Source organism: Nematolebias whitei, chromosome 7, assembly GCF_014905685.2.
Source record: "Nematolebias whitei isolate Nwh7 chromosome 7, NemWhi1, whole genome shotgun sequence".
Taxonomy (NCBI): Eukaryota; Metazoa; Chordata; class Actinopteri; order Cyprinodontiformes; family Rivulidae; genus Nematolebias; species Nematolebias whitei.
The window spans coordinates 42,821,210-42,848,820 of NC_056504.1; the positions used below are offsets into that span (position 1 = coordinate 42,821,210).

The window sequence follows — 27,611 nt, forward strand, 5'->3', positions numbered from 1 at the left end:
ACCGTAGCTAACATAAATATTGCTGTAACTCTGTCAGCTTTACATGTATTAAGCTAAAATAGGGTGTGGTAGTAGATGAGAGTCACTCTCAACACATACTCTGAGCTCAAACAGATGGCTTGAGGACTTTTTTTAAAATGTTGCAGATAAAGGAGGCATTCCTTCAAGGATTGATGGTTATTTCTGCCATTGAACTTTTACAGTTTTCTGCATAACTAATGTAATCAGTGGGGATGTTACTGTTCCCTTTAAAAAATAGCTTTGATTTTTGTACATTTTCTTCTTTGTTTCCTCCCATGTTAACAGCTGACTGTCGTTTGTCCCTGCAGGTGCAGAACGAGCCATCACCCTGAAGATGGAGATCCCCGGCCCCATGCCGCCTCTGATCAGGGAGATGCTGGAGAACCCAGACATGTTCGAGGACAGCAGCGACTCCAGCGACAGCGCCGCGGCCGCTCCCCCCGCCGTTCAGGCCATCAAGCAGGAGGAGAAGTCCCCGTACGAGTCAGCCTTCGAGGAGGAGGAGGAGGAAGAGGAAGATGACTACTGGGACGAGGAGAAAGAGTGGGGGGCGGACAGTGACGGCGAGCTCTGGGGGGAGGCGGCAGGGAGCACGCAAAAGAAAGCAGGGAAAACGCCGTGAAGGAGACGGGGAGGCCGCTGCCTCACCGAGCAAAACTACAAACACACCTGCAGATTCAGGCTCTCTGACACCGATAACTAGTTTTTTATTTCCAACATTCTGACTGTACGGGGCTGAGTCCAGAACGAGAAGCAAAGAAGTGAAGAAGAATTACATTTCAGTGGATTCATGAGGGCACCGGTGAAAAGGTTTAAAGATGTTACAAAGTTGTCGCCACAAAGAGGAAAAAGCAAAAATGCACTCCTGCGATGTCTGTTAAGGATTAAGGGCTATGCTTTGTATAAAATGGATGGTTAAAAAAAAAATTATTTGCAACAACCGAACTTACATTTTTTTGTGGCGTCCTTGTGGCACCACAAATGATCTGTATTACTTTTCCGAAATATGCAACCTATTTTTTTCATTCTATGTTTTTTTTTAATTATTTCTAAGCATGTAACACACTATCAACTTTATGCCTCTTTGTTGGATCTTTTGTATATATTTCCACTCAGCCTTGCTCACATTGGACTTGATTACTTTGAACAACGTATGCTTTAAGTAGACAAAGTGAGAGACAAGGAGTCATGAGCAGGACTCAAACTCATTGTGGATGTCACGTAATACGCAAACGAAATCTTTTGCTTTATGAAATTAGCTGATAGGTATTGTAATTCTGGTGCGTAAGAGCCAAATAAGAAGAAACACCGACATGTCTCCACCTCTTGACCAAAATACTCATGTTTAGTGACACCTATCTGCCAAAAAAAAAAAAACTAACAAGTTCAAGAGTTGATTTATTATCACCACCCACTTGATTCTGTCAGGACCGTGTCTCACAGTTCTGTACAACATTTTCTCCCAAAATAAATGCCTCCCATCTGAACATTTTCTCACAGCAAAGAGAAGAAATGATCAACAACTCAAGCTACAAACTCCTCTTACATCGTAAAAAAAATCTGTCAAAATTAGCCTTTCCAAGCAGTTTACTGCTCAAAAACCTCAAATATGGGTGTCAAGCAAGCGAGTAGCACCCATAAAACAGTATTTTCACTGAAAATAAACTATATTTTAGAAAGCAGACACTTTTATGAGCACATTTATAACCCATTATTAACATGTTCTAAATGTTTGTTAAGCTTAGCGTTCCTTGAAGGAATGCATATCACTCGCTGACCTGCATGTCAAACCTTTACATTAAAATTTTGCTCAGTCTTGTCACAGTATAAGTTATGGATGACTCTCAGCTACAACCGCACCAAGATTCAGCTCATGTTCTACTGGCTGAGTTGTGGTTTTTGTGTTGTCCGTGGGCGCCATCTTCACTCAAGTTGACTCCAAAAGGTAATAAAATGTTCATCCAATGATTAATTTCTAAGACTTTATTCAAGATCTATACAGTGGTTGATCACATGTTTGGCTAAGAAACACACATTGTTGCCTGTTTCATGAACAGTGGGCGATAATGTGTTTTTTTTATGCATTTAGAGATTTATCACCTTTTATTCTCTTCATCTTTAATCCTGAAGTTATTCACCACAATTGATTTCTTCTTCTAAAAACCACTCAAATGTCTTATAAATGTGCTCCTAACTCTTCATGGATACGTTAGATAAAAGTTTAAATAACTTGTCTGTAAACTGTTTCCAGTAGAATAACTGAGTGGAAGAAAGGCTTGAAACAGATCATCTCTTCAAACGTATTCATCCATCCATGCATTATCTTTACCCGCTTCTTCCTTTTCGGGTCGTGGGGGTCACTGGAGTTCCTGTTCCATGCCTGTCTTTGGTCACCACAGGGCGTCATATTTCCACATCTGCAGACAACGTGACCTGATGAGGCTCCAAAGGCAGTTGATGACTCCCTTTTGATGCTGGAGCATTACTCTGCCTCAGACCCATCCAACCATTATCTTTACCCGCTGAGTCCTTTTCGGGTTTTGGAGGTCACTGGTGCCCATGTCCAGCCATCATCACTGTGTGATAGGCGGGGTACACCCCGGACAAGTCTCCAGTCCATTACAGGGACACATAGAGACAAACGAGACAATCATTCACTCTCTCACTCACACCTAGAGACAATTTAGAGTTACCAATCAGTCTAACATGCATGTTTTTGGTCTGTGGGAGGCAACTGGAGTACCCGGAGAAAACCCACACATGCACGGAGAGAACATGCAAAATCCACCCAGAAAGGCCGATATTTGAACCGGGGCGACCTGCTCGCTGAGAGGCAGCAGCTCAACCAACTGCACCACCGTGCCGCCCTCAAACGTATTCAGATGTTGCAATATTCCAAAAAAACTTAAGAACTAAACAGCAGCGTTGCTTAAAGTCCTTCCAAAAGTTGAAGTCTGTACTACAATGTGTGTGTGTGTGTGTGTGAGGATTTAAGGCTATTAGGAAAAAAAAGTAGTGATTAAAAAAAACAATGTTGAAGCCACAAATGTGGTTTCAAGACTGATAAAGTCACACTCAAGATGTTTTGAAGTGGGAGGATTGTGAACAATTAATATCTCACCTGTTGTAGATGTCTGGAGAAATGGAGTTTACTTCAGACCAACAGATGTCTGAGCAGCTCCAATGTTAGAAATGTAGCTGCTGTTCATGCACAAAACTTCACACTGCTCATTACATCAGCTCCCCATGGTGTAAATATTTTTTGTAAAATTCTGTTATTTTCAACTGTAAATAGCAGCAGCAAGTAGCTGGGGCACTTCCTGCTACACCATTGTAGTACTTCTGTGTAATAATAGCCCTAGCATAAACTGCTATGAAATACTTGAGCTTGGAGTCGTTTTAACTTGACAGCAACCCGCTGTGCTCTTGATCCCACTCTGACTAGCCGTTAGCTCGTCAGTTCCGTCAGAATTACTCTACTTCTTCAATTGAAAATTGTTCAAATCGCTATCTACAACAGGTAAGATAATAACTGTTCATAACCTTTCCACAGAAGATCTGTATGTCCCTTTAAGTTGTATTTGCTTTTATTAGATGAAAATGCCACAACGTCTCTTTTCCTGTGTCCTTTGCTCAGTATTTACGTGTACTTCTACACAACATATCAAGTATTTAATTGTGTTTTTGCATCACATAAGCAGGATGTTTCTTTTTAATGTTGTTTTGTTTCTTGAATTTGTTTCTTTTACTGAGTTTGAGCTGGTGCAATAAATTAGCCATGGAAGAGGTCACCAGGGTCTCAAATCTATACTCACACACGTAAACATGTAATGTTAACTTAAACGACCAAAGACAGGTTTGATTTTAGGGGGCTCCTCTTGATTTATAATCCATGTGCTTTGTATGTTGTGACGGCAGGATTTTCTTCAAATACTGAAGCTGAACTCTTATATTGTATTGTTGCTGATTTTTGACTGCATTTCACTGCAAACATCTTTACATGTTCAGGGATTTACATTTGAGCTTTAATGCTTTGAGCTTTCGTGGCTCCCAGCTGCACAAAAACAAAAACCATGCTGACATGTTCTGGTTGCATTTTTATGAAAAGCTAACACAATGTTTGTTTTTTAATGCATACTATATGTTTTTCTTGTATTTTGATAAAAAGCTTCTTTTTTTGTTTGTTTTCAGACCTTTCCGTGTCCATTTGTCATCTTTATTTGTCTTTTTGCAAACATTTAAATGAAGAGTCACATTTTAGAAGCAGATCAACATGTAGCATTTCAGCTAAACAAGACCTCAACTGTAGAAAAAAAAATAAACAGACCTCACAAAATATTTTATTACCAACACACGGATCTGATTTTCCACTAAAATATGTTTCAAACAAACGTTCATGTTCTTATAATCCAACTTGGAGCTTTAAAAGTCGAAGCGGATCATTTCGCACTTGACCGAGATCGCACACCCACACAATCTGACACGGCTACAGGAGTCACGCTCTCGTGCAAAAAATAAAATAAAACTCTGGGGCCAAAATGGCGCCAAAACTAAACGAAAAAGGCTTCAAGTTCAGCCAAGTGCATATTTCTCACTGCAGCAGGAACACATTACCGTACAGCTTAAAGGCCTGAAATCAAGGCGTTAGATGTGAAGTGCTGAAAATCTGCTCAGACCGATGAAGTCTGCACCTAACAGCTTTTAGAAGAGGTTTGACTCCATGTGCTACTGACCACACTTAAAATGAGAGAACTTACTAATTCCACAACAAAACCTTCATATTTGTCAAAAGAGCAAACTAAATGCTCCGATTGTCTTACTTTCTAAATAAACTTGAGTATATTCTTGTTCCAGGAGCAGCGTCTGCTCTTTGTGTCACCACATCGGGGAGTTGGCCAGCTCACTGCACACACAAAAAATAAAAAAGGTTTTTATCCCAAACATATTAGGAAACCTATAATAAAGTTAGTTGTATCCAATGTTAGAATTATTGCACACTTATTTTATTCACCTGCAGTAATATGATACAGTTTTATACCATTGTGACAAGTTAACCTATATATGAATGAATGAATAGTGGGAGTGGTGGCACAGAGGTTAGAGAAGGTGGGCCTGTGATAGGAAGGTCGCCGGTTCAATTCCCCTGACCGACAACATTAAAATGTGGCAGTTCCACCCTCATTTGCTCCACCCTGAACCCTTGAGCAAGGCCTTTAACCCCCACCATCTGCTCCCCTGGGCTGCCCTAGATGGCAGCTCTCTGCTCCACACAGAGGGCTGTGGTAGCTCGGTGGTCTGCGGCTGCGTCAGGAAGGACATTCGGCGTAAATCAATTGCTAAATCTTCGTGCAAATTAGTTTGATGTAGAGACCCCGGAAGAAGGGAGCAGCCGAAGAAGAAATAAAATGAACGAATGTTTGATTTTTGATGCCTTTAAGGTTCAGTCAAGTTCTGGAAACACAAGGACCTAAAACCAAGTTTCAGCCCATCTTAATCCAAAAGTATTTTTTAAATGTTTTTTCCCAGAATGTTAAATTTAGACTTTCTTTAGTTTTATTGTTTAAAAGCAGGTTTACATCAACTTATTTAAAAGTCATTTTCTTTTCCATTAAAATTTTTGGAAATTGTCCTTGGGACACTTTTGGCTCTCGGGTCATAAGTGGCCCACTGTGGGCCATAAGTGGCCATGCATGCGGCCACTAGCCATAAGCCTTAGTGGCACGTGGGCCGCCCACGTCTGAACTAAAAAAACTGGGAATAAAATGTGTCTTTGTGACCAGCTGCTGGCAACAAAGTGTCTAAAGATCCCATTTAAAATATATATATTCTAAGTTGTCACTTGCTGTTTGTGTTGACGCAACACTGACCCATCCCTTGAGCTTGGAAGCCTTTTTATGCTTAACTGGCTCAGATAAGAGTAAAAAATAATAATTAAAGAAAAGCATTCCATCGCTCAGGAAAGCGAATAAAAAGCAGCCAAAGTTAAAAAAAACTGGCTTCTTGGAAAATATTAAGACATAAATGTCAGTTTAAAACTTTTGCACTTTACTCTTTGCGCTGTTTGTCTAAAAGATGTGTTTTTAGGGAAATAAAGGATTTAATAAAACAACAAAGGCTTTGTCAGAGCAGAGTGTGACAGCTTATAGCAGAGGAGTGTGTGTTGTGTGTGACTTGACTATAAAGGGATAGTTTGGTTGTTTTTGAAGCGATGCTCTGTCAGAAATTACTAATAACTAGTGCCATATCTGCCGTGAAATCAGTCATAGGACACAAGCCTTCATCCACGCTAGGCTATCGGCTAGCCAAATGAGGATCAGTTATTTGTCATTTTTCATCCTCATAAAACAACTCAAGAAGTCTAGAGTCTAAAGAAAAGATGTAACTGAGTTAGCCCAAGGCTAATTCCCTTTGCATAAAACGGAGTTGTCCCAAAGTACAAATACGCAACATAAAAAAACAGCAGTAAACAAATTAAAACATTGGAATTTAAATAAAAGCATCACATCAAAAATGACCAGACTATCCCTTTAAAGTCCACGTTTGTCACTGTCAGGGGAAAGGTTTATCATTAGGAAATCATCATAAGGTTTAGCTAAAGGTTTATCATGGCTAATGTTAAATGAATGTTAAACCATGTGTGTGAGGTCAGAGAGTCTTTTTCTCTCTCAGAGAGTAGCCTGCAGGTAGAGTTGCATTCGGGACTAATAAATCTGGCCCAGACTGGACCGAGCCCGTAGTTTTTTTTTTCCAAGCTCTACCCAGACCCAGAGGATTACCGGTAATTAGAGGGCCGAACCCGAAAAAAAACAACCTTTTTTTTTTATTAAGCTTTTACTGCTTTTGACATGATAGTTTTAAAAACGTAATGAAAGGTAGATATGATTTCTTCATATTAACAAATCAACAAACGGATATTAACATACAAAACGAATAGCCTAAAAATATCAACTGTAAAAATAGGCTGTTATACAGATGAACAAAACTATTTTTAGAGCAAAATTATTTGGAAAAATATAGAACAAGGCTATTTTAATTGAACGCGCTACTCGTTTCGGCTTTTGTAGATGCTGCTACTTCCTTCACCGCAGATGACAGCAGGTGCAGAGACGCCCGCGGCCAGTGATCAGCTGATTGATCCATCCATCCATTATCTTTACCCACTTCTACATTTTTGGGTAGCGGGGGTCGCTGGTGCCCATGTCCAGCAGTGGCTGTGCAAAAGGTGGGGTACAGCCTAGACAGGTTGCAAGTCTATTTCAACTGGCTGGTCAGCGGGCGCGCGCGGCCGGTGACATGCTGTCCATCTGAGCTTAATGCAACTTTTTTAAACCTCTTTAAACCGGCCGGTTGGACTTGCCTCCTCCTCAACAAGTAGATTAACACAATTTTATATTGTGCATTATTTAGTTGGTTATTTTGGTGCTGCATGATACGCAAAACCGCAGAAGCCTGAGCGCACGTGTGCAATTATTGCACAATTACTGCGCAATGCGCCAGCGATCTCTTCCACAGTCTGATTAACTGCTGCACTGTTCTTTCTTTCTTCATCCTCTCATTTTATTTGTGCTATATGATTTGTAAAACCGCATCAAAGCTCGAGACCGGCCCAGCCCACACATTAATCACATTATAACGGCTCGGACCGGCCCTAATCCAGGTCGGTCCAGGTTGGGTTTCGGGTTCAAGGTAGAAATGACAGCTCTACCTGCAGGCACCTGATACCTCCAAGTCTAAGAGGCCGAGGTCATCAGTGACAGTCTGTGAGGGCTGATAAGCATTATAAAAACACTTCCCGCACACTGTTCGGTGCAGATCTTCACGACCGGGGCTTCAGTGAAACATCTGTGTAAGCTTGTGGTGAACTCTGCCCTTGCCAGTAAACTGGGTTAAAAAATCTTCTCCTGTCTTCGTGTGCGGCTCTTTTGAAGTAAGTAGATAATGAGAGGATATTTTTATCCAACAGTCACCTCAGGACCGGATTGACGAGTTCAGGAAGGATCAGTTGGCTCCCTTCACCAACTGGATTTTTACTGCTCCGCTTCACCTCGACCTGGTTTTACAGAAAAACGGTTCCTGTGAGAAACTGTGACGTTTATCACTCTCCAGAGTAAAACAACCTTCAACAATAAATAAATACACAAATAATTAAATATTGGTTTGTTTGTGTCTTCATAGCTGCATTTTTTTTTTAAGATTAAAAATTGTGCATGCACGGACATCACTAAGGCCATAAATAGATGTTCACAAATTTACTTCACACTAGACTCCGTAAAGTTATGTAACATTCTTGGTGTTTCGTCTGTGTTTGTTGAAGGATCCATTTCGATGGATTCCACTGTGACAGCCTGTTTCTGCAGCAGCTCTCACCCGGTGTTCAACAATGAAGCTGTGACAGTGACACAGAGGACTCCCCCACAGTCAAATATTGACCCGCTCAGACTGCGTCCAAACCAAACGCAGGTGGTGTTAAAAGCACTTGAATGGGACGGCACACCTGTGAGTCAAAGGCCGGCTTGTCCCCCTCGCTCTGGCTTCGAGTCTCGGCTCCATCCTCCATGTCAGCCGTCGGGAAGAGAGGTGAAGAAACTGAGCTGGAAGAAGCTGATGATGCATCTTCATCTTGCTTAGAGGACGAGTCTAGAGCTGTTCGAGCAGACTCGTTACAGCTTGTTAAAAGCAGAGTCAAATATTAAAAAAAAAACATTTACTCACAGCTAGAAGACAAAAGACTGTTTAGTTTAGCTTCAGGTATAATCCCCAACTTCTGCTCCAACTGGTGAAGGTAGCTCTCCACATCCTGTCACAGGCCACACATGTAAAGATGAAAAAGAAAGAAAGTAAGTTTAAAAAAAAAGAAAATAGAAAGAACCCAAATTCCATAAATAGGTAAAGAACTGTATTCTTCAAGATTTTGTCAAAGTAAAAAGGCAGGAACAGTGTCTAGAATTCATATTGTACAACAAAAATACATGCACTCACAATTTTTAGAGTAAAACATATTTTTTTAGCTAAATATATATATATAAATATATATATATATACAGTAGTCCCTCGCTACGTCATGGTTTGTTTATCATGGATTAGTTATATCACGGTTTTTCAAAATAAGACTGGACATGACACAATTGGTTGATTGATGGATGAGCCGCACAATCGGCATTAGATTTTTATTTAAAATAAATAATTTTAAATTGTTTAGCACCTCCCGCACCTTTATGCAGTCCATACTGCAGGATAAACTTCCTGCTGCAGCTGATCAGCTGTTCACTGTGCAGAGCGTGGCCAAGAGCGCTTGCAGGTGGCAAAGAACAGAAGAGGCAGGGAGCTGAAATCATGACATTATGTGCTCTTTTAGAGTGTTTAGAGTTTAGAAAAATTGTTTAGAATATTGCAAGAGTGTGGGAAGGGTTTATATATATATATATATAAATATAAATAAATAAATATATATATATATATATATATATATATATATAATAAAATAAACTACTACTTGTACTACTTGTATTACTATTCCCAAGTCATGGTTTTTCACTTATCGCAGGTCTTCAGGGTATAGATCCCCCACAATAAACAAGAGACTACTGTACTTCAGAATCAGAATCAGCCTTTATTGTTATTGCACCGAAGCACAAAAAAATTTCATTTCAGTACAACCCGTCCAAAGAAACACAAACAACCAGACAACATAGACATGGGAAGACGTGGTGCCTTAGGCTGCAGCCTCATGAGAGGCGCTGCCAGTGTGAGGTTGCAAAAAACCTCAGCACAAAAAAGCAACATACATGACATAATAAGATGCATGAAGTGGGTGAGGTTAAATGTGTGTGTGTGTGGGGGGGGGGGGGGGGGGGGGGCGCCGGAGCGTACAGAGGCAGGGAGCACCCAGCACAGGCCGCCCAAGAGACTGTTGCAGTCATCTGGCACCTCGTATCCAACCTAGGTTACTGCATCGAGGGTGCAAAAGGAGGAAAGCCAGCGAAGGCAGTGGGTTGAGGGGAATGTGAGCTGTGCGAATGAGTGTATGCATATGTACATTTGTAAGTAAGTCCGTGAACACTGTTCCAGACAGGTCCATAGATGTCCTTGGGGAAGGGAACGGGTAGTGGAAGCAGAGAATCTTATTCACATAACATCCAGGAGAATTTGAGATAGTCAGCTTCCAAGGCTGACACAGGGAGCCAGATTCAGATAACAACAGTTGTTTTGGGTCAGGCCGACTCCGTTGATTTCCGTCTGCCTTACAGTCTCACTAGTACATCTCAAAGGCGACTCCAAACAGCCAAACTTGTGGTCAGTACCGCCGAGTCAAGCTTGTAACTTCTCCCAGGTTGATTCATTCCCGCCAGCGAGATTCAAGAGCCGCATGTAGCCTGTGATTTTCAGCAGAAATTGCATCCAGCTTATGGCTCAGCTCACAGTATTTGAGTGTGAGTGTTCACAGCACAGCACATTCCTTCACACAGGCCAGGGAGATTCACAATGGCCAGAAAAGCTGCCGACGTTTTTCGAATATGTCGATATGCCAGGTAACCACCAACCCCAAAAAGCAGAAATCCTGTTATCATAAATCCAATTATGTACGCATCTTCAACATCCTTGACTGACAATATGGACAGACACATGATCTTCCACTGCCCCCAGGAATCCATCATGTATCCAGCTGCAAGTGTCCCATCGGGGCAGGAGGGCTCTCCTTCGCCCTGTCTTCTCATCAAGAAAATTTGATCAATTGCTTTGATAGATCAGCTGACCAAATCCATAATTTACAATTCGGAAGATATGCAAAGAGAAGCTCTGAAAGGTTCACAGGACAAAGAGCAGAAGCAGGGGAAGGAGCGAGAGGAAAAAGTGTCCGCCTTCACCGAGAGTAAGAAGGAAAAAAAAAAGATGTTATGTAATTCATTTTATGTTGCTAACTTTAATTATCACCAACTCATTTGAAATGCATCATGCAGGCGACAGTGTGGGTCAGAACGTCTCACGATGCCTCTTAAGACCGAGGCCTTGTGGGACATTTTGACCCCAGGGCAGCAGGAGGGGTTTATATTCAGTGGGTTTGGTGTTGTGATGTTGAACACTTGCCTGTTTGTGCAGTTGTTCCTCCTCTCTCTCCTTCTGAACCTTTCTCAAGTTAACCCTGAGCTCCTGCAGCTCTCGCTTGGCGTCGTTCAGCAGCACCTGGTGGGGGAGTTTACAGTAACTTAACTCTGTCTCACATCTTGACGTAGCTCTCTCCCTCTCCTCCTGCTGCTGATCACATGTTAATGTGAGGAAATGTTTACTCACTGTTCATGGAAGCTTTTCTATTTGTGCCAGCATGTGAGCACTGAAAGAACTGCTGGCATGCTTCTCCAGTTTCCAAAAACACACCCTGAGCTAACGATGAGGTGGAAACCCTGCACCCGAGTTATGTTTAGCCTCCATGATGTTTTTGTGTCAGATGTTGAAAATCCCTGCGCTGCATTTTGACCAGCCTACCTTCTCCTTCCCGAGCTCGGCCTCCAGGTTGTCTCGTTCCATCCTCTCCTCCTGGAGCCACTCCTCCTTCTTTCTGAGCTCACAGCTCAGGTAGTATAACTTCTTTTTATCAGTCTGAACAAAGAGAGGATAAAGTTGGAATGATAAAAGTTAGTGTGAGGGCTGAGTGCTGAGATTAGCTGAAGAAGCTCAAATTGAGTAGTTAAAAGTTAAAACAAACAAAACCGAGGGTAAAATCAACGGAACAGAGCGTTAAATGAAGTAAACAAATGTTAACAAATCAATGACAAAGTAGCAGTAGCTGTAGTAAAACAGATGCTGAAGCTGAAATTAACACAACAGTAGCTAAAGTATAACTTAGCTTAACTGTAGCTAAAGTATAACAACACGCAGTAGCTCAAATATAACTTAGCTCAACAGTAGCTAAAGTATAACACAACAGTAGCTACAGTGTAGCTCAACTGTAGCTAAAGTAGCCTATAACTTAACACAACAATAACTAAATTATAATTTAGCTCAACTGCAGCCAAATTATAACTTAACACAACAGTAGCTAACTTAGCTCAACTGTAGCTAAAGTAACACAACAGTAGCTAAAGTATAACTTAGCTAAACTGGAGCTACAGTATAACACAACAGTAGCTAAAGTATCATTAGCTCAACTGTAGCTAAAGTAACACAACAGTAGCTAAAGTATAACTTAGCTAAACTGTAGCTAAAGTACACCACAACAGTAGCTAAAATATCATTAGCTCAGCTGTAGCTAAAGTATAATAACACAACAGTAGCTAAAGTATAATTTAGCTCAACTATAGCTAAATTATAACATAACACAACAGTAGCTAAAGTATAATTTAGCTCAACTGTAGCTAAATTACAACTTAACACAACAGTAGCTAAAGTATAACTTAGCTCAACTATGGCTAAAATATAACACAACAGTAGTGTATCACTTAGCTCAACTGTAGCTAAATGCTAAAAGGAGCAAGACAGTAAATAAAAACAAAAATGAGCATGAGTTTGTCAAAGTACCATACTTCAAATCTTGTATTTTTATGAAGATTTTTTTTGGCTGTTTTGTAAATAAAGTCAATAGGAAAAAAATATATATAATAAACAAAAGTTATTGTGCCCATCTCCTGAACGAGCTAAGCATTTTGATATCTGAATAGTTAAAACAGCTGAATGTTTGCTGAAGTTGTTAGTTGCCAATAAACGTAGAGAAGGAATTATAAATGCTGACTCTGTTCATACAAACATCTAGAATTCCTTGAAGGAATGTCCATGAGCCGCCGTTCTTTATGCCAGAGTTTTAAACTAGAATCATCTTGTGGTTAGATGAGGTCAAATCAAGATGTAGGTCATCTGTTAGCACCCAGACTATGTGAGCGACTCTCAGCTACTACCACACCTGGTTTGAGCTCAACATCTGTAAAATTGACTGAGTTGACCAAAGTTGACTAGCCAACTTTGGCGGCCATCTTGAATTGTGGGGAAAGGTGCAGTGGTTCATGAGATGTTTTGCTTTCACACACGCACACATACACATGCACGGGCAGTGTTTAAAAAAAAAAAAAAAACTTTGCATCAACATCCAGGTCACCAAGCCCATCAGAGCCTCACTTCTGCTGCATGTTTGTACGCCTCCCTCTCGAGGGCCGAGTTAGCCCGCTCCTCTCTGAGGAGCAGGTCCTGATCCGACAGCTGCAGGGTGAGCTGGGCCGCCTGCAGTCGGGCCTGGTGCAGCTCACCATGGGTGTGGCTCTGCCGGGCGCCCAGCTCTCTCAGCTCTCTGCGCAGACCTTCACTCACAAGGTCAGTGGCTTCCAGACGCTCCTGGAGCCCCTGCACCTCTGCTGCTGAGGCCTCAGACTCCACCTGCAGGGAGGGGGGTAAATAAACTGAAAACCAGCTGGCCTCGTCACGGTGAACTGTTGGATTAAAGGTTTTAAAGTTATTTGAAACCAATTTAGATCTTTACAGCCGCCAGCTGCTGTCAGTTTACCTGCAGAGACTTTTTCTTTTCCTCGTCGTGTTTCATTTGGCTCGACATTTTCTTCACTCTTTCTTTCAGCCTACCAAAACAATAAATAAAAAAAAATCATGTTGGTTTTAGGTCCAAACAATGAAATACAGTAAAAATAAAAAGTTCACACAAACCTTCACTCTTTGCAAAAAAAACCCAAAGAACAAACGGCTACAACTTAGTCCATTTTACCAAAAATAGGACATTATTTTCAAGGTTTGACAAGAACAACTAAAACTTCAATATCGCTCTACAATCTGATCTTAAAGCTCAGGTACTGGGTGGTGGGCGAAATGTGTTTGTTTAAGGAATGTTAGGCCTTTATTGTAACAGACTGCTGAATCATTTGTGGTCTTGATCAACAGACTTTCTGAAGGTCTTAAAAAGATCAATCTTTTTATATTTCTCTTTGATGGTTGAAAACATTTGCACAGCGCCTCACCGTTCCAGTTCCTTGCTGGCCTCCGTCTCTCTGTCGGTCAGAGCCTTGATGTCCTCCTCCAGGTCTTTGACCCGACATTGATTCTCGTCCTTCTCAGCCAGGAGCTTACTCAGCTCGGAGTTCAGAGTCTCCTCGCTGTACTTCACATCCTGTCCGTTTCAGGAAGAGGGGAAACAAAATATCATGCGTTTGCCTTTCGTTTGGGAATAAAGTTCATCAGGTGAGCCATCACACACCTGATGTTTTCCCTCCAACGTCTTGAGCAGCTTACAGCTGTGCCTCAGGTTGTCCCTGAGTTCTGTGATCTCCTCCTTCATTGCGTCTCTTTCACTCTCCCACTCGATTCTTGCTCTTTTGCTGCTTTCTTTTCCCCTCTCTGCCTCCTCTTTTGTTCTCTCTAAGGCTCGCTGTAAGTCTGCTTGTCTTTTTAAGCTCTCTTCTAACCGGCTCTGGTTACAGCACAGGAAAAGAATGTTGGTGTAAAAGATGTAATTTCTAGTGTGTCACCCCCCCCCCCCCCCCCCCCCCCCCCCCCCCCCACCCCCCCACCAACCACACATGCTCTCTCTGGTCCGCCCCCCCCCCCCCCCCCCCGCCCCCATCACACACACACCTGAAGCAGCTGAGCTCTGGGGACGACCAGCAGCAGCTCCTCTTCTCCATCCTCCCCGTCTTGTTCTTCTTTCAGAGTCTCCAGCTCCTCCAGCGGTTTGGGAGCGCAGAAGGTGAAGGGTCGACTCCGAGCACAAACCTCTCCCGTCTTGTCCACATAAACAAACTGGAACTCCACGGCACTGGGCCGAGGCAGGTAGGATGCTGTGTCGAGTACAAACAATCTTAATTACAAACAGAGAAAAAAAATTATTTTGATATAAAGAAAAAAAATTCTTGATTATTTGTTCAGTCGAGAAACGATCCATTTCAGCAAATCTGTTAGAGAAGACTCTGCTTAAACCATGATACTACCACCACCATGTTCCACAACTAGATAAGGCCTTTAAACAGGAATACAGAGGTGATTTTAGAAAGAAGTGATGCTTCTCATTTAAACCAAACTAACAAAAAGGTTCTAATCACTTTTTGAATAATTCAACAATTTTTAATCATGTTTCAACAAACTCCAGATTTGTAGCCTGTTTTTTTTTTTCCTGTAAAGCTCAGTGTGTCTCCTTGTAGCCCAGCTGCACAGTTTTGTGACAGTAAAGACTAAGAGGAAAAAAAGTATTTTTAAAATGATAGCAGCTGTGAATTTGCTTCAAGCTGGGAATAACCAGAGTTCAAGCATTACAGACATTTTTTAATCTCATTTGCTCACACCATAACACACTTACCAACATCATCAGGTTTTTTTGTTTTTCCTGGGTTGCACTGGTTTTTCATTTCTAATCAACACACCTGCATCAGAGTCTTCATCAACCTACATTTATCTAGAAGTAAACCTTTCCTTGTCCTTTGGCAGATTTGTGATGTTTGCACCCTTTGTGAGCACTCACATTTCTGATTTCAGATCTTACTGTCATCAAGATCAAGTTCAAGGTTTCTTTACTGTCATTCGCATCATATGTGGTACATGTGGTGGAACGAAATTGTGTACACAGGGTCCCAGTTACATCCAACAAAAGTATAAATCATAGAAGAAAAACAATAATAAGATCTAAGACATGAACTAAGAAATATGCTAAACTAAGAATACGCTAGATGTGAATTAGCATTTGCTACAATCTGGTACAGTGCATCAAATGGTAACATTTATGTTTGAGTTGTGCATCGTCCATTTAAAAAAAAAATGCATTCAAAAACAATACGCTGAACAACAGCAGCACGAACATGAGTCAGTGTGAGCAGATGAGTAGTCATAGTCTGTTCTTTTGATCTGTTTTCTTTGTGTTTATCTTGTCCTTATTTCCCTTCCTGGTCTTTCTATTTGACTCTGTTCCTCGTGTGTGTCTCTTGTGGTGTATCCAGGTTATTACTTCCTCATTACTGTATTTTCCGCCTTATAAGTCACACTTTTTTTGCATAATTTGCATGCCCTGCGACTTATAGGCCGAAGCAAAGTATTTATTAATTTTTTCCCATGTTTCTAAAACAATTTTTGGCTGAGATATGACCGTTTTTCATTCATTCTGTATGAAAAAATATTTAAGCAGTACCAGTTTCAGCCACTTGATGGCAGCATAGTATGTATGGCATGCCGTTGTACCATGTAATAGGTAAACGTGGTTATAATGACAAATTCAAAAAAGTTCAAGACAAAAACAACTGGACTTTATTTATTATACTTTACTTTATACTTTATTGTGTTTTTTTTTTTCTTGAACTTTTTTGCATTTACCATGTCCTGGATGACTGAGAATCTTCACCAGCTTTTAATGATATAATCGGCTTGCCACATTCTTCCCACCTTGGTTCTGCGCGCTGCTTGGACCGACCATCGAACCAGCTGCACCGCCCTGGTGAAATGCAACTAATTTGACGATTAAAGTTTTTTTAAGCAAATGTTAGACTGAGACACACCTTTGCTATAATTTCGAGCAAACAAATAATTGTTTAGGTGCTTTTCTTGTGAAATTTCGAAGAAACGAGCCATGTTCCTCCTCCTTTTTTCCTCCCGGGAGCACAGAGGCAGCAAAACTATTTTTGAAATTCATCTGATTTGACCCTCAAAGTGCATTTATTAAGCAAACAATAGACTGGGACACACATTTACTATAATTTCGAGTAAACAAATAATTGTTTTTAAGTGTTAATCTTGATAAATTCTTGTTAAAGTCCTCCTGTGCACGCTCCTACGGTCGCCATTTGGCAGCCCATTAATTTTTGGCACAACACCGGTCCACATGTCTGGGTTCAGCCCAAATTGTCAGTGGTGACGCATAATAGATGTGACGTATACGGCGAAGCGACATATTTACAGATTTTTCACTTTATTAGACAAATTTTGACTAATGTGACCTATAGGGCAGAGGTGACGTGTATGGCAAAAAATACGGTAAGTTCCTGTTTTCTTCACCTGTTGTTCCTCCCAGATGTTTGTCATTGGTCTCGTCAGGATTGGTGTATTTAAATCTGTGTGTTTCTGTTGTCTGGCATCTGGGCATTCCTCATGAAGACTCCTGGCTCCTGTTTCATGCATCTTGGTTTTTGTTTCCCTTCATGACCTTTTGTTTATTCATGTAAGTTTTTGCTGCCACATCAGCCCTTTTGTTTAGTTTTTCATTAAAAACTTTTTCTTTACTCTTAACCTGAGTTGTCTGGGTCATCCCTGTATTTTTGGGTTCAAACCAATACCAGGTCCTTACACTTACCCTGGAAATTTGCACAGCAGTCGACACTGGTTCCCTCAGCGTAGCCTTCAGGGACAAGAGCCCATGTGTAGGTGTAATACTGTTTGAGGGAAGACCAGCCCATCTGCCGTGAAAACAACATTTGAAACCACATGTGCATCTTCATCACCACACTGGGACACAACATTCATTAGAAGGATGGAGCTAACATGGGTCAATCTACCTCAAAAATCCCAATCCAGTCACTGCTGCTCCACTGGTGATCCGGAGTCAGACTGTAGTGGCACTCCACCCTCGTTTGGGGGAAGTACAGTTGCCCCACGTTTCGAAACACCACCGTGGACTGTTTATCCATTGTAAGGGGAAGCTTTGCTGTTGAAGAAAACACACATGGATCCAGTTGGTTGCTCTCCAGTTTGGTTCTGGGTAAAAACAGCTGATGAAAGGTGATAGCAGAGCCAGCTCGCAACAGCAGCCGCCTCTGGCTCAGCAGTGAACAAAAACAAGACACTCATTAACCTGAATACACAAATACAAATGGGAAAAAGGGTCGATAGAAATTTGACCTTGGCATTGAACGGGTCAAAGATAATACTAATAGTAATGAAAATTATGTCAATAAACTGCATTCAATACAATTTTACCTAAAAGGATTATCTATAAAACAAAAGAATCTAAGAATTATTGAGCATGCATCAGGATAAAAGAATCTAATCATTTTCTTTGAGTAAGAACACAACCTTAAAAATACTTTATTTTAAATAAAGTAACAAAATGTGGTAACTCCTATAATAAAGTTGCCCCAATTTAAATGGTAATAGTCTAAATAATCTGGAAACATTTTTATTGTTTCAAATGGTTCTTCTCCTCACTTCTGTTGTGTAAATCTTACCTTAATCTACCGAGAAATGAACGTTTTCAGCTGCCTGATGGGAGCACCTGCTGTGGATGAGCCTGCAGAAAGTGATGAGCAATCCTGTCAGGTGCAGGAGTTTCACAACATCTCCTGAAGCATGCGGACCCTGAGAAACAACACTGATGCCTGCTGGTGACTCATGGGAGATGGAGTTCATGAACACACAACTTGTCAGCTGGTAAAGTGGCTCTCTAGACTTCAACTCCCAAAAGAAAACCCATGAAGCAGACGGGGGATCTGCTGCTTTTAGTTACTGCATGTTGCAATTGACAGCAGTGGTGGAGGAGGTGGAGGTCAGGACAGGGAGGGGGACGCTATCCTCAAGTTTCTTGGAATAATTTAGGGTTAAAATTAGCAATATATATTTTAAAGTAGTGAATTATTTAACCTATTCTTTGAAAATGTATTATTTGAGAGAAAATCATGACTCATTCTCAGGTTTTAATGTTTGGGACAAAAATCATAAATAAAGTTTTCTGGATCTCAGACTTTCTGATTGTGCAAGAGATTTATCCCCAATTCAAACACTAGGTGGCAGTGTGGCGCACACACAGTTTGTCTTTCCATCTTTATAGGGACTTTGCATTGACTTCCATACATTTTCATTAATTTCTATAGTCTAACCCTGACCTTAAACCTAACCATTACCAGTACATACCTAACCATTACCAGTATATACCTAACCCTAAACATAACCCCCAACCAACCAACAGCACTTCTTCTTATGGGCCCCATAATGAGCAGTTGGTCCTCACAGTGTAGTACGTGTTGGAAAAACGGGCCTTACAACATGACAAAAACAAACACACACACACACAAAAACCATGGGAATTACAGTAATTGATGGTCTTAACCTAGAATTTAAAAATAAACTAAGCAAGTTTAACAACATTTCGGGTTTTTTTTATTAGCTAATTCTTTTTTTTAATTTGTTCTTGCATTTATTGTTAACCTTTTCATATCATATGATTTAACTTTCTTTTTTTTATCTCTGTCATGATGTGCAGGAGGCACTTTTGTTTCCAGGAGTGAGGGTTTATCAACACAAAAATTAAAGTGGTTTGATGTTTGTTTTTTTTCATTTTAGATAATTGAATATTGATCTCCTTGACAATATAAATGCATAAATGAATTAAGAAATATGCCGTTTTAGCATGAATTACTTTCTAAACGTCTGCATAGCTTTACAAAACGTGTGAAAAATGTGACCTTGGAGGAAAACTCAAGTTCCTTCATGTAGTCATGAGAAGATGATGGAGATTTAAAACAAACACAACTTCATTTTCATCGTGTAGATAAAAAAAAAAATAATTGGAAAATATAATTTTGTTTCAAATCCAGTTTTTTACTATAAAATTTTATTTAAACAGGAAAGTTTTTATTCCATCAGCATAACCTTTGTGATACACAAAGCTGGTAAAAAGTCAACAAACAAAATATTCTTACAGTAAAACATGATTAAAAAAAAAAGAATATAATAAAACAGTACATGTATGGGAGGAGTCTTGTGTGACTGACATGAACAGTTGTACTTTTTTACAACACATCTTTGTATCTAGGATTATTTCTGAATTCTAATGCGAGTTGAAAAGCTACAAAACTTCTGTAAAACCAAGAATCAGGAGAGGTAGATAAGATTTCATAAACAGAATTGAACATATTTACTAAAAGCTAAAGCAATCATCAGAAATCATTACAGAAAGCATATTCGCTGTTAAGTTTGAGGGCAATCTTTTTAAACTAGTCAAAAAAAGAAAAACTGCGTATTTTCTGACCCTCACGGCTTGCCATATGCATCAGATGAGACGCACAGAGCCCAGCAGGACACATCCAAACTAACTGAAGGATCATTTACACTTTGTTTCAACAGAGTTCTACATTTTCAGCACCAACTCTGATCAAAAGGTCCCGAGCTTGTATATAAAAAGACTGCAGTAGTGTGGAAATATTTTCAGGTCTGCACGATGTGCTGCAGCTACAGACTCACCTGATTTTTACAGAAGAGTAACACAAACGTATTGACATGTGAGTGTGTGTGGTGCTGTATTCAGTGTGTTTGACACTCTGAGCGTTTGGTATGGATTAGTGTCAGAGGAGGGGCGTTAGCTGGTACTCAGCAGTGAGAGGACTCCAAGTTCTGCCAACTTAGCTTTAGCCACGTCCTCCCAACCCTTATTGGCCTGTGGGTTCCTGGGTGATGGATGCATAACGCCCTCGACTCGCACACCGACGCCTGCAGCGGACAGCGCCCGTCGAGCTCGCTGCTCCGCCACCCTTCCAACGCCGATCACCATGGAGACGTGCAGCGCCCGCACGACTTGGCACAGCGCGGAGTCACACAGGGAGAGCAGGGCTTCTCGCTCGGCTGCAGGCAGCTCAGGGGGAGTCAGATTCTTCCCACTGGCACTCATAAAGATCAGTGGGCACAGATTGTGCACGAAGCAGTGCTGAAAGAACCGTGCCGGCTCGCCACACAGTTTTCTGAAGAAACCCCAAAACCGCGCACCGCTCACTTCACTCTGAGTGCAGCTCAGACCCAAGATCCGTCGTTTTGGGTGCTCGTTATCAGGACGGCCAACCTCACCGGAGATCTTGAGCCAGTCCAAGACGGACCTCACCTCACCGAACGGGACCTGTGCGGGGATCAATCAGCATGTTTGAACTGAAGCAGCAAAACACATCTCAGGACAACAACAATCATAATCATCATCATAATGCAACTTAAAACAACATTTTGTTCTTTGTAAAATGTTTTTAGGTTCTATAAAATGTTTATTTTTTATTTTTATTAAAACATGTTAGTCTTGCCATATTAAAGTTTATATTTCAATAAGTTTATATTTTCACTTTACCAGGCACTTTTAAATTAAAAAGCACAGTGTCAAAATGGTGTAGAGCCCTTATTTGATTGACACCACATCTGAACAACTGGGTCAATCTATGATCCCGCCAGAGCCAGTAATATCGACCGAGCGCCACGCAGCCTGACTGGCGGGACACACACGCTCTACAGCTTATAGAATTGACCAATCAGCTCTGACGCCTGTTCTGATGCTACAGACATATAGCCAATCAAACTCCTGTTATGTTGATATGTACTGTGCTATTCACAGAGGGCTGAGTGGTACTAGAAATAACAGCATTCAAGGATGTGAACATCTTCATCCCTGAACGAGTGATCGCTGCCCTCGAGATGAGTGTAGACCGCAGAGTCTTGGCCTGATGATGTTGATCTTCTGTGCTGGTCCATCCTTTTGTCCAGTGGCTGTTTAGTTCCCTCGATGTAAGAATGATCACAGCCCTCCTGACACGGAACAGCTTACACAATATTACTGTTTGTTTCGGGGGACTGGATCTTTGGGATGGACCAGTCTTTGCCGTAATGTATTTTGGGGTTTAAATGCCAAACTCCCGCAACATACGGAATGACCGACCTCTGGTCTGGGTTCCTCCTTTTCACCTGATGGCTGGAGTCCTGGTTGGGTTTCTTCTCTGCTCTCAGGAAGGTCCAGATAGGATATCCACATTGCTCCAGGGCCTGTCTTGTGTAAGATTTCTCCTTCTGCCCAGCTCCTGAGTTAGTGGGGACCGCTCTGTGGTCCTGAGTTACAATGCTGTTATTACTAGTCTCATTCAGCCTCCTGTGAATAGCAAGCGGCCATCAGAGCACTAACGACCAATTGTTGAGCTGATGGTCCTCCTTTATCATGTGAGCAGCTAGTTATGGATGTCAACAACAAACTGGTTGATCCACTATGAGAAGGTGCTACTTATAAGACTTGAGTTTGTTGCAGCTCCTCAGACTGAGAAGTATTTTGGATAAAAGACAATCGTTTCAACAAGAATCCGTCAAGAGGACCTGACTTTACTAATAAGATTTTTCTGGATTATTGAGCACACATCAGGACACTATGATTTTTGTTTTTCAGCTACATACTATTTACAGTTTAAGTAACTGAGTGTTAACTATAGAGACACCAAGCTTTTGAATTTTCTCCAAAGGGTTCAAGAACAGCATTTAATTTGATATGGGTATGTTTTATTCAGGCGTGTTCTTGTTTGGCGACACAACAGGTTAAAACAGACTCATTGCATCCGTCCATGCGGTGCTCACCCCGGTCTGCGCCATGCCGAAAGGGCCGGGATTCATCCCCAGAAACAAGACGCTTTGTCCGGGCTGACAGTACGTCTCCACGTAGCAGCGGTGGGTGTCCCAGGCGTACTCCAGCGGGTTGTAAACGTACCGGACCGGTTCGGTGAAGGAGAGCCGGCGGAGATGGGCGTTCAGCTCCAGCTCAGCCTGCAGGAACAGGGCGGAAGTCCCGTTTACAGGCTGAACGAGCCCTCCTTTCTCCTCCTTCGATTCATAAAGATCCGGACCCGTTTCTTTTCCTGTATCATTAAACATGTTTTTAAGGAGCGTGTATTAAATAAGTTAGTGCTTTACGAACTAACATGTAGCACTGAGCTACATTTTTGATAACAAAACATCCGGCCACTGGGATCTAGTTTCTTGTTTTTACTTCCTGTGTCTCTTCTTCTTCGGTTTTATATGGTTTGCAAACAAGTTGGAGCACTACCGCCACCACCTGGTAAGGAGTGCGAACTGAAACGACGCTCATAAATAAATCTAACGAAGTTAACAGGTCCTCTAGACAGATTTACAAAAAGGAATAAAAATTTAAAAAATATAATTAAAAACTTGTTGAAACATTTCGTCTTTTATCCAAAAGACTTTGTCAGTCTGAAGAGCTGCAATAAATTCTGACATAGTGCACACCTGGGCACACCTGCGGCCCTTTGGTTGACTGGCCCCTGTAAGGGGAATTACAAAATAAACATATTTTCTAATTTTACCTCATGAGTGGACTAAAGGTGCATTCTTTAATTTTGAAAGTTTCTTTATTCATGTCATAGTGGGTCAACCAGTTTGTTGTTGGCATCCAGAACTAGCACGATGGCGGACCATTAGTCTGTTCCTTGCATGAGTATGGGCACAAATTCCGGTCATAAACATTTTGTGCTTGTGAATTAGTTTTGTAGCCTTGTAAAATTAATTTCACATGTAGATTTACAATTAGTTTTTGGCTTCGTATCTGTAAACAGACCTTCGCCAAAATCAAACAAACAAACAAAAAACAGTAACTTGTGTAATTATTTTTTTATTCAATTCAATTCAGTTTATTTATATAGCCCCAAGTCACAACAGAAGTCGTTTCAAGGCACTGAACAGAAACGTTCATATATAAAAATAATAAGTTAACTCTATTTATCTCAGAAGCAGACTGCTTTAAGTTTAACTCCAAGAACTCTCATCTTGAGCAAGCATGAAGGCGACAGTGGAAAGGAAAAACTCCCTCATTAAAAATACTTTTTTCTTTTACACAAACAACTTCCTACCTATGCTGCACAAAGCACAATTTTATTCTACGAGGTTACAAACTGATTTATTAGCACAAAATATTTAGTAGTACCCAAACTTGATGCCTCTGTGGGCATAAACCCAGAGGCAGTCATAAAAAGTTGTTTGTTAAAACGAGTATAAAAACATCAACGTTCATGTTCAGTAATCCAGGTAAAAATCCAACAATGTTCTGTCAGGTCATCTGGATGGTTTCTTTTTCTTTGCTGAGACGTTTCATTTTTGATCCTAAGGACTTCTTCAATCCGAGGAGTCACCAACAAACTGAATCCCACAAACAGCACACTCCCATAGTGGGAAAAAAAAACAGTTTACTGGTGCTAAGATGGCCTCTGGGGCCCGCCCTCTCCCCCATCAACTCCTCTGAGGCAGTCATGCCAAACTGGTTCAAAACACCAAAGTTCATGCTCAATAATCCAGGAGTATAAAAATAATTACTGAACCTGGCATGACTTTTTGAACTGCAGTCAGCGACTCAATGATTATGAAGTTCTCTGGTAAAAATGTGAGTACAGAGATAAAAAACATAAAGCTTGAAACGGTATGGGAGAGTTTACCTTTATATAACTTTGCTCAGTTTGCTGTATTCAAAAAGGTGACATTTTAACAATTATATCATTCATTCAACCTTTATTTAAACAGGTTAGTCCTACATATCACAGCTGCACAGTCCAAAATAACACTAGATTGCCAGTATTTTTGCCAGATTGCCAAATTTTGCTTAAAAGTGTTCTTTGTTGAACTGTTCGGTCTGACAAAAGACTGAGATAAAAAATATTTTTTTCCAAGCTCTCTTCTCATCTTGCTGCTGATCTGTTTCAATGTTGATGTGTTCATGCGTGCACATCTGCTCACAGACTCATGTTCATGTTTGTGCTGATGTTCAATGTTTTATGTTATGAGTGCTTAGTGTATATTTAGTGGATGTTTTTCTTAGTTCATATCTTAGATGTTATTACTGTTTTTCTTAGACATTTTATTGTTGGATGTAACTGGGACCCCGTGTACATAATTTCGCTCCACCACATGTACCACATGAGGTGCGAATGACAATAAAGAAACTCTGACTCTGACTCGTCTTGTCTCCATCGAGCACTTTTGTTGTTTGAACAGCGCCACAAGATTTTAGTGGTCAGAAATATACTGCACCCGAAGTGGTTTAGTACGGTGGTCGATGTTTAGTGGTTTATTTAAGCCACCGTACACAACAGACGTTATTTCAGGGCACTGAACAAATACATTAATATACATAAAATTAAATAAGTAACGTTATTTATCCAAGGTAGACTAGGGTAAGGTACCACTATGGACGATGAATGCGATTTGTTACAGAGACGTTAAAGAAAACTCTCTTACCTGTATTTGTGTTTCCATTTACCCACAGGATTCTAGTTTGACAATCTCTAGAAGTCTCGCGCACCTGATGAAACAGAAAGGTACTGTAAAAAAATATATATATATAAAAAAAATTATTCTCCCCGTCGGGGAATTGAACCCCGGTCTCCCGCGTGACAGGCGGGGATACTCACCACTATACTAACGAGGAGTTGATAACTGGCCCCGAAACAATTCTATAAATAGATAACCAAATTCGAGATTTTCAATTGTGTTTTCAATTCAAAAGTACTTTATTAATCCCAGAGGGAAATTATTTGTTGTAGTAACTCGTTATCCTCATTTCATTAAGAGATGTTATAGATGCTGATGGCTGTAGGCAAGAAGGATCTCTAAAGGTTCATCCCACAGTGGATCCTAAGAAACTGGCTGCAGATGCCGTCTGATCCATCCACCCAAACTCTGCTGGCCTCTCGGTTCCCCCGGGCTGTAGGACCACCCGAATGCCGGGCAGAACTCCTCCCAGAGCGATAGCCACTCCTCCCAGCAGTCTGCCGAGCTCCTCGTCACTGCGGACAGCCGGCTGTAGGTGCCGAGGGATGATCCTGTCCTTCCACTGTCATGAGCCGTGTTTCCTGCTAGTTCCAGGATCTCAGTGGTCAGACACTTGAGCACAACTGGCAGGTAGATGAGAATACGTCCACACAGAACATCCTTTTCAACTCATTTGAGATTTGGGGCTGTAGTTGAGATATTATTTGAGCTTTTGAGATGTTAATCAGCTGCTGTTGGTAGTAGAAAAATGCCTTGTTGCCATGGTTACGCATCATAACAAATGTCCAAAACTAAAAAAAGTTTCAATAAAAAAACCTTCCAGCTGCACAGCATCTGATACCAGAGAAAACCACCATCCAAAAAACACGACCCACATCCAGAAAAAGAGGAATCACAGTTTCCAAAAGCAAAATCTCAGAATGAAAATAACAGAGCTGCTCCAACATGCAGCCACATTGAGCAGCGCCATTCTAAATCAGAATGAGAATGTTTTTTTGTTTTTTTTTGAGAATGTTTTAGAGCAGCACAAATGAAATTGAAAAACACTGATGTCTTTTTGGTCACAATTATCATTATTTTGTGTCCAAACGGGTAGTCCCGCGCTGGCATCGAGATTTTTTTTTAGCTAAACCACCCTAAACCGTTTCCCATTCATTTTAACAATATGGCAGTTCACAACAGTGCAACTCTAAACCCGATCAACAGAGGATGCCATCTCCTCTGTGGTCCACACTGCTCTCAACCACCTGGTGCAGAAAAACTCTTACGTCTGTCTGCTCTTTGTGGACTTCACATCTGCCTTCAACACCATGATCCCCCAAACCCTGATGGACAAACTGTTCACACTGGGACTAAGCCCCTCCATTTGAATTGGGTACTAGACTTCTTAACAAACAGACCACAGTTAGGGAGGATCCACAACTTCTCCTCCTCCACCATAACCCTCAGCACTGGCTCTCCTCAGGGATGTGTGTTGAGCCCCATCCTGTTTACTCTGCTCATGTATGACTGTGCAGCTACCCATCCAGGCTGACACATTGTAAAGTTTGCAGATGATACAGCGGTGGTGGGATGCATCAAAAACAACGATGAGTCCAGCTACAGGCAGGAGGTGGAACACCTAGAGAGCTGGTGCAAAAAAGAATAACCTTCACATCAATGTGAAGAAGACAAAGGATGATTGTAGACTTAAGAAGGAACAAACACACCTACACCTCCTGAACATAAGAAGATCTGCAATGGAAGTGGTCTCCAGCTACAAGTACTTGGGCGTACACATGAATGACAACCTCAGCTGGAGCAACAACACCTCCAGCCTGATCAAGAAAGCTCATCAGAGACTCTTCTTCCTCAGGCGGCTGAGACGAGCTGGTCTGGGAAGCTCAGTCCTCACCTCCTTCTACAGGTGTGCAGTGGAGAGCATCCTGTGCTCCAGCATCAATGTGTGGCATGGAGGCTGCACAGCTGCAGGAAGAAAAGCTTTGCAGAGAGTGGAGAAGGCTGCACAGCCGCAGAAAGAATTGCTTTGCAGAGAGTGGTGAAGGCTGCACAGCCGCAGAAAGAAAAACTTTGCAGAGAGTGGTGAAGGCTGCACAGAAGACTGTTGGAGTCAGTCTCCCCACCATCATAGACATCTACACCTCCAGATGCAGGAAGAGGGCCACCTGCATCATGAAGGACCTCATGTTTATAGTGGAAATCTGTAATTCATTCCAATTTTTGTAAAATAGGTGCCTAAAGACAGTTTGATATGACAAGTTTTGTCTTTGTAGTGTTTTTTTTTTTTTTTGTACAGCTGTAACCACACTTGTAGATGCATTTCTGACATGCTGTTTCTTTTGCCCATACTGTTTTGCACATTTGCTCCATTATCCCAATACAACATTTAATTTACCTGAGGAATTTCTGCCGGGACTCGAACCCACATCCTGATGGCATGTCCCATTTTGCAAGGTGTCACACCTGCTGTGAAACATGACAGTTCTCGATATGCAGCATAATAACACAAGTAAAGCCACTGAAAGTTAAATTAGAAGACAATGACTTGTTCATAAGACGATGATGCTAAAACAAATCAAGACAGTAACTTACTGTACTTTATATATATATATATATATATATATATA

At 41.2% G+C, this 27,611-nt stretch overlaps 3 protein-coding genes and 1 non-coding gene across 5 annotated transcripts in view; 1 reads left to right on the plus strand and 3 right to left on the minus strand.

The window, feature by feature from the left end:
- The window catches only part of LOC119411936 (retinoic acid receptor gamma-A), a 53,776-nt gene extending 52,378 nt beyond the window's left edge, over positions 1 to 1,398 (plus strand). For both annotated transcript variants that reach the window (XM_037678905.1, XM_037678906.1), the window contains one exon: positions 330 to 1,398. In XM_037678905.1, coding sequence (XP_037534833.1) covers positions 330 to 643 — 314 coding nt within the window. In that variant the 3' untranslated portion in view covers positions 644 to 1,398. The remainder of the gene's footprint in view (positions 1 to 329) is intronic.
- A 2,967-nt stretch (positions 1,399 to 4,365) lies between these two features.
- On the minus strand, positions 4,366 to 18,258 carry LOC119412584 (calcium-binding and coiled-coil domain-containing protein 1). The gene is made up of 14 exons (XM_037679612.1): positions 18,150 to 18,258; positions 17,481 to 17,629; positions 17,279 to 17,381; positions 14,584 to 14,786; positions 14,207 to 14,419; positions 13,971 to 14,119; positions 13,508 to 13,577; positions 13,126 to 13,380; positions 11,503 to 11,616; positions 11,107 to 11,202; positions 8,734 to 8,818; positions 8,516 to 8,664; positions 7,989 to 8,071; positions 4,366 to 4,924 (listed from the first exon to the last, which is right to left on the minus strand). Exons 2-14 carry the CDS (start codon positions 17,610 to 17,612, stop codon positions 4,897 to 4,899), a joined length of 1,680 nt encoding a protein of 559 aa, XP_037535540.1. The 5' UTR covers positions 17,613 to 17,629; positions 18,150 to 18,258; the 3' UTR covers positions 4,366 to 4,896.
- A 1,952-nt stretch (positions 18,259 to 20,210) lies between these two features.
- smug1 (single-strand-selective monofunctional uracil-DNA glycosylase 1) lies at positions 20,211 to 22,581 on the minus strand. The gene is made up of 2 exons (XM_037679888.1): positions 22,288 to 22,581; positions 20,211 to 20,806 (listed from the first exon to the last, which is right to left on the minus strand). Exons 1-2 carry the CDS (start codon positions 22,579 to 22,581, stop codon positions 20,276 to 20,278), a joined length of 825 nt encoding a protein of 274 aa, XP_037535816.1. The 3' UTR covers positions 20,211 to 20,275.
- A 2,488-nt stretch (positions 22,582 to 25,069) lies between these two features.
- On the minus strand, positions 25,070 to 25,141 carry trnad-guc. Its single transcript has one exon. It is a non-coding gene; the product is annotated as a tRNA-Asp (tRNA).
- Positions 25,142 to 27,611: the final 2,470 nt, after the last annotated feature.

Excerpts from the sequence above, each read along its gene's own strand:
- LOC119412584 (XM_037679612.1), bottom strand. The coding sequence starts at position 17,612 with ATGGATAAACAGTCCACGGTGGTGTTTCGAAACGTGGGGCAACTGTAC. Across the intron at positions 14,420-14,583 it reads CCAGAGCTCAGCTGCTTCAG|AGCCGGTTAGAAGAGAGCTT; the intron begins GTGTGTGTGTGA and ends TGCTGTAACCAG. Across the intron at positions 11,617-13,125 it reads CGTACAAACATGCAGCAGAA|ACTGATAAAAAGAAGTTATA; the intron begins GTGAGGCTCTGA and ends CTCTTTGTTCAG.
- smug1 (XM_037679888.1), bottom strand. The coding sequence starts at position 22,581 with ATGTTTAATGATACAGGAAAAGAAACGGGTCCGGATCTTTATGAATCG. Across the intron at positions 20,807-22,287 it reads TCGGCATGGCGCAGACCGGG|GTCCCGTTCGGTGAGGTGAG; the intron begins GTGAGCACCGCA and ends ATCCCCGCACAG.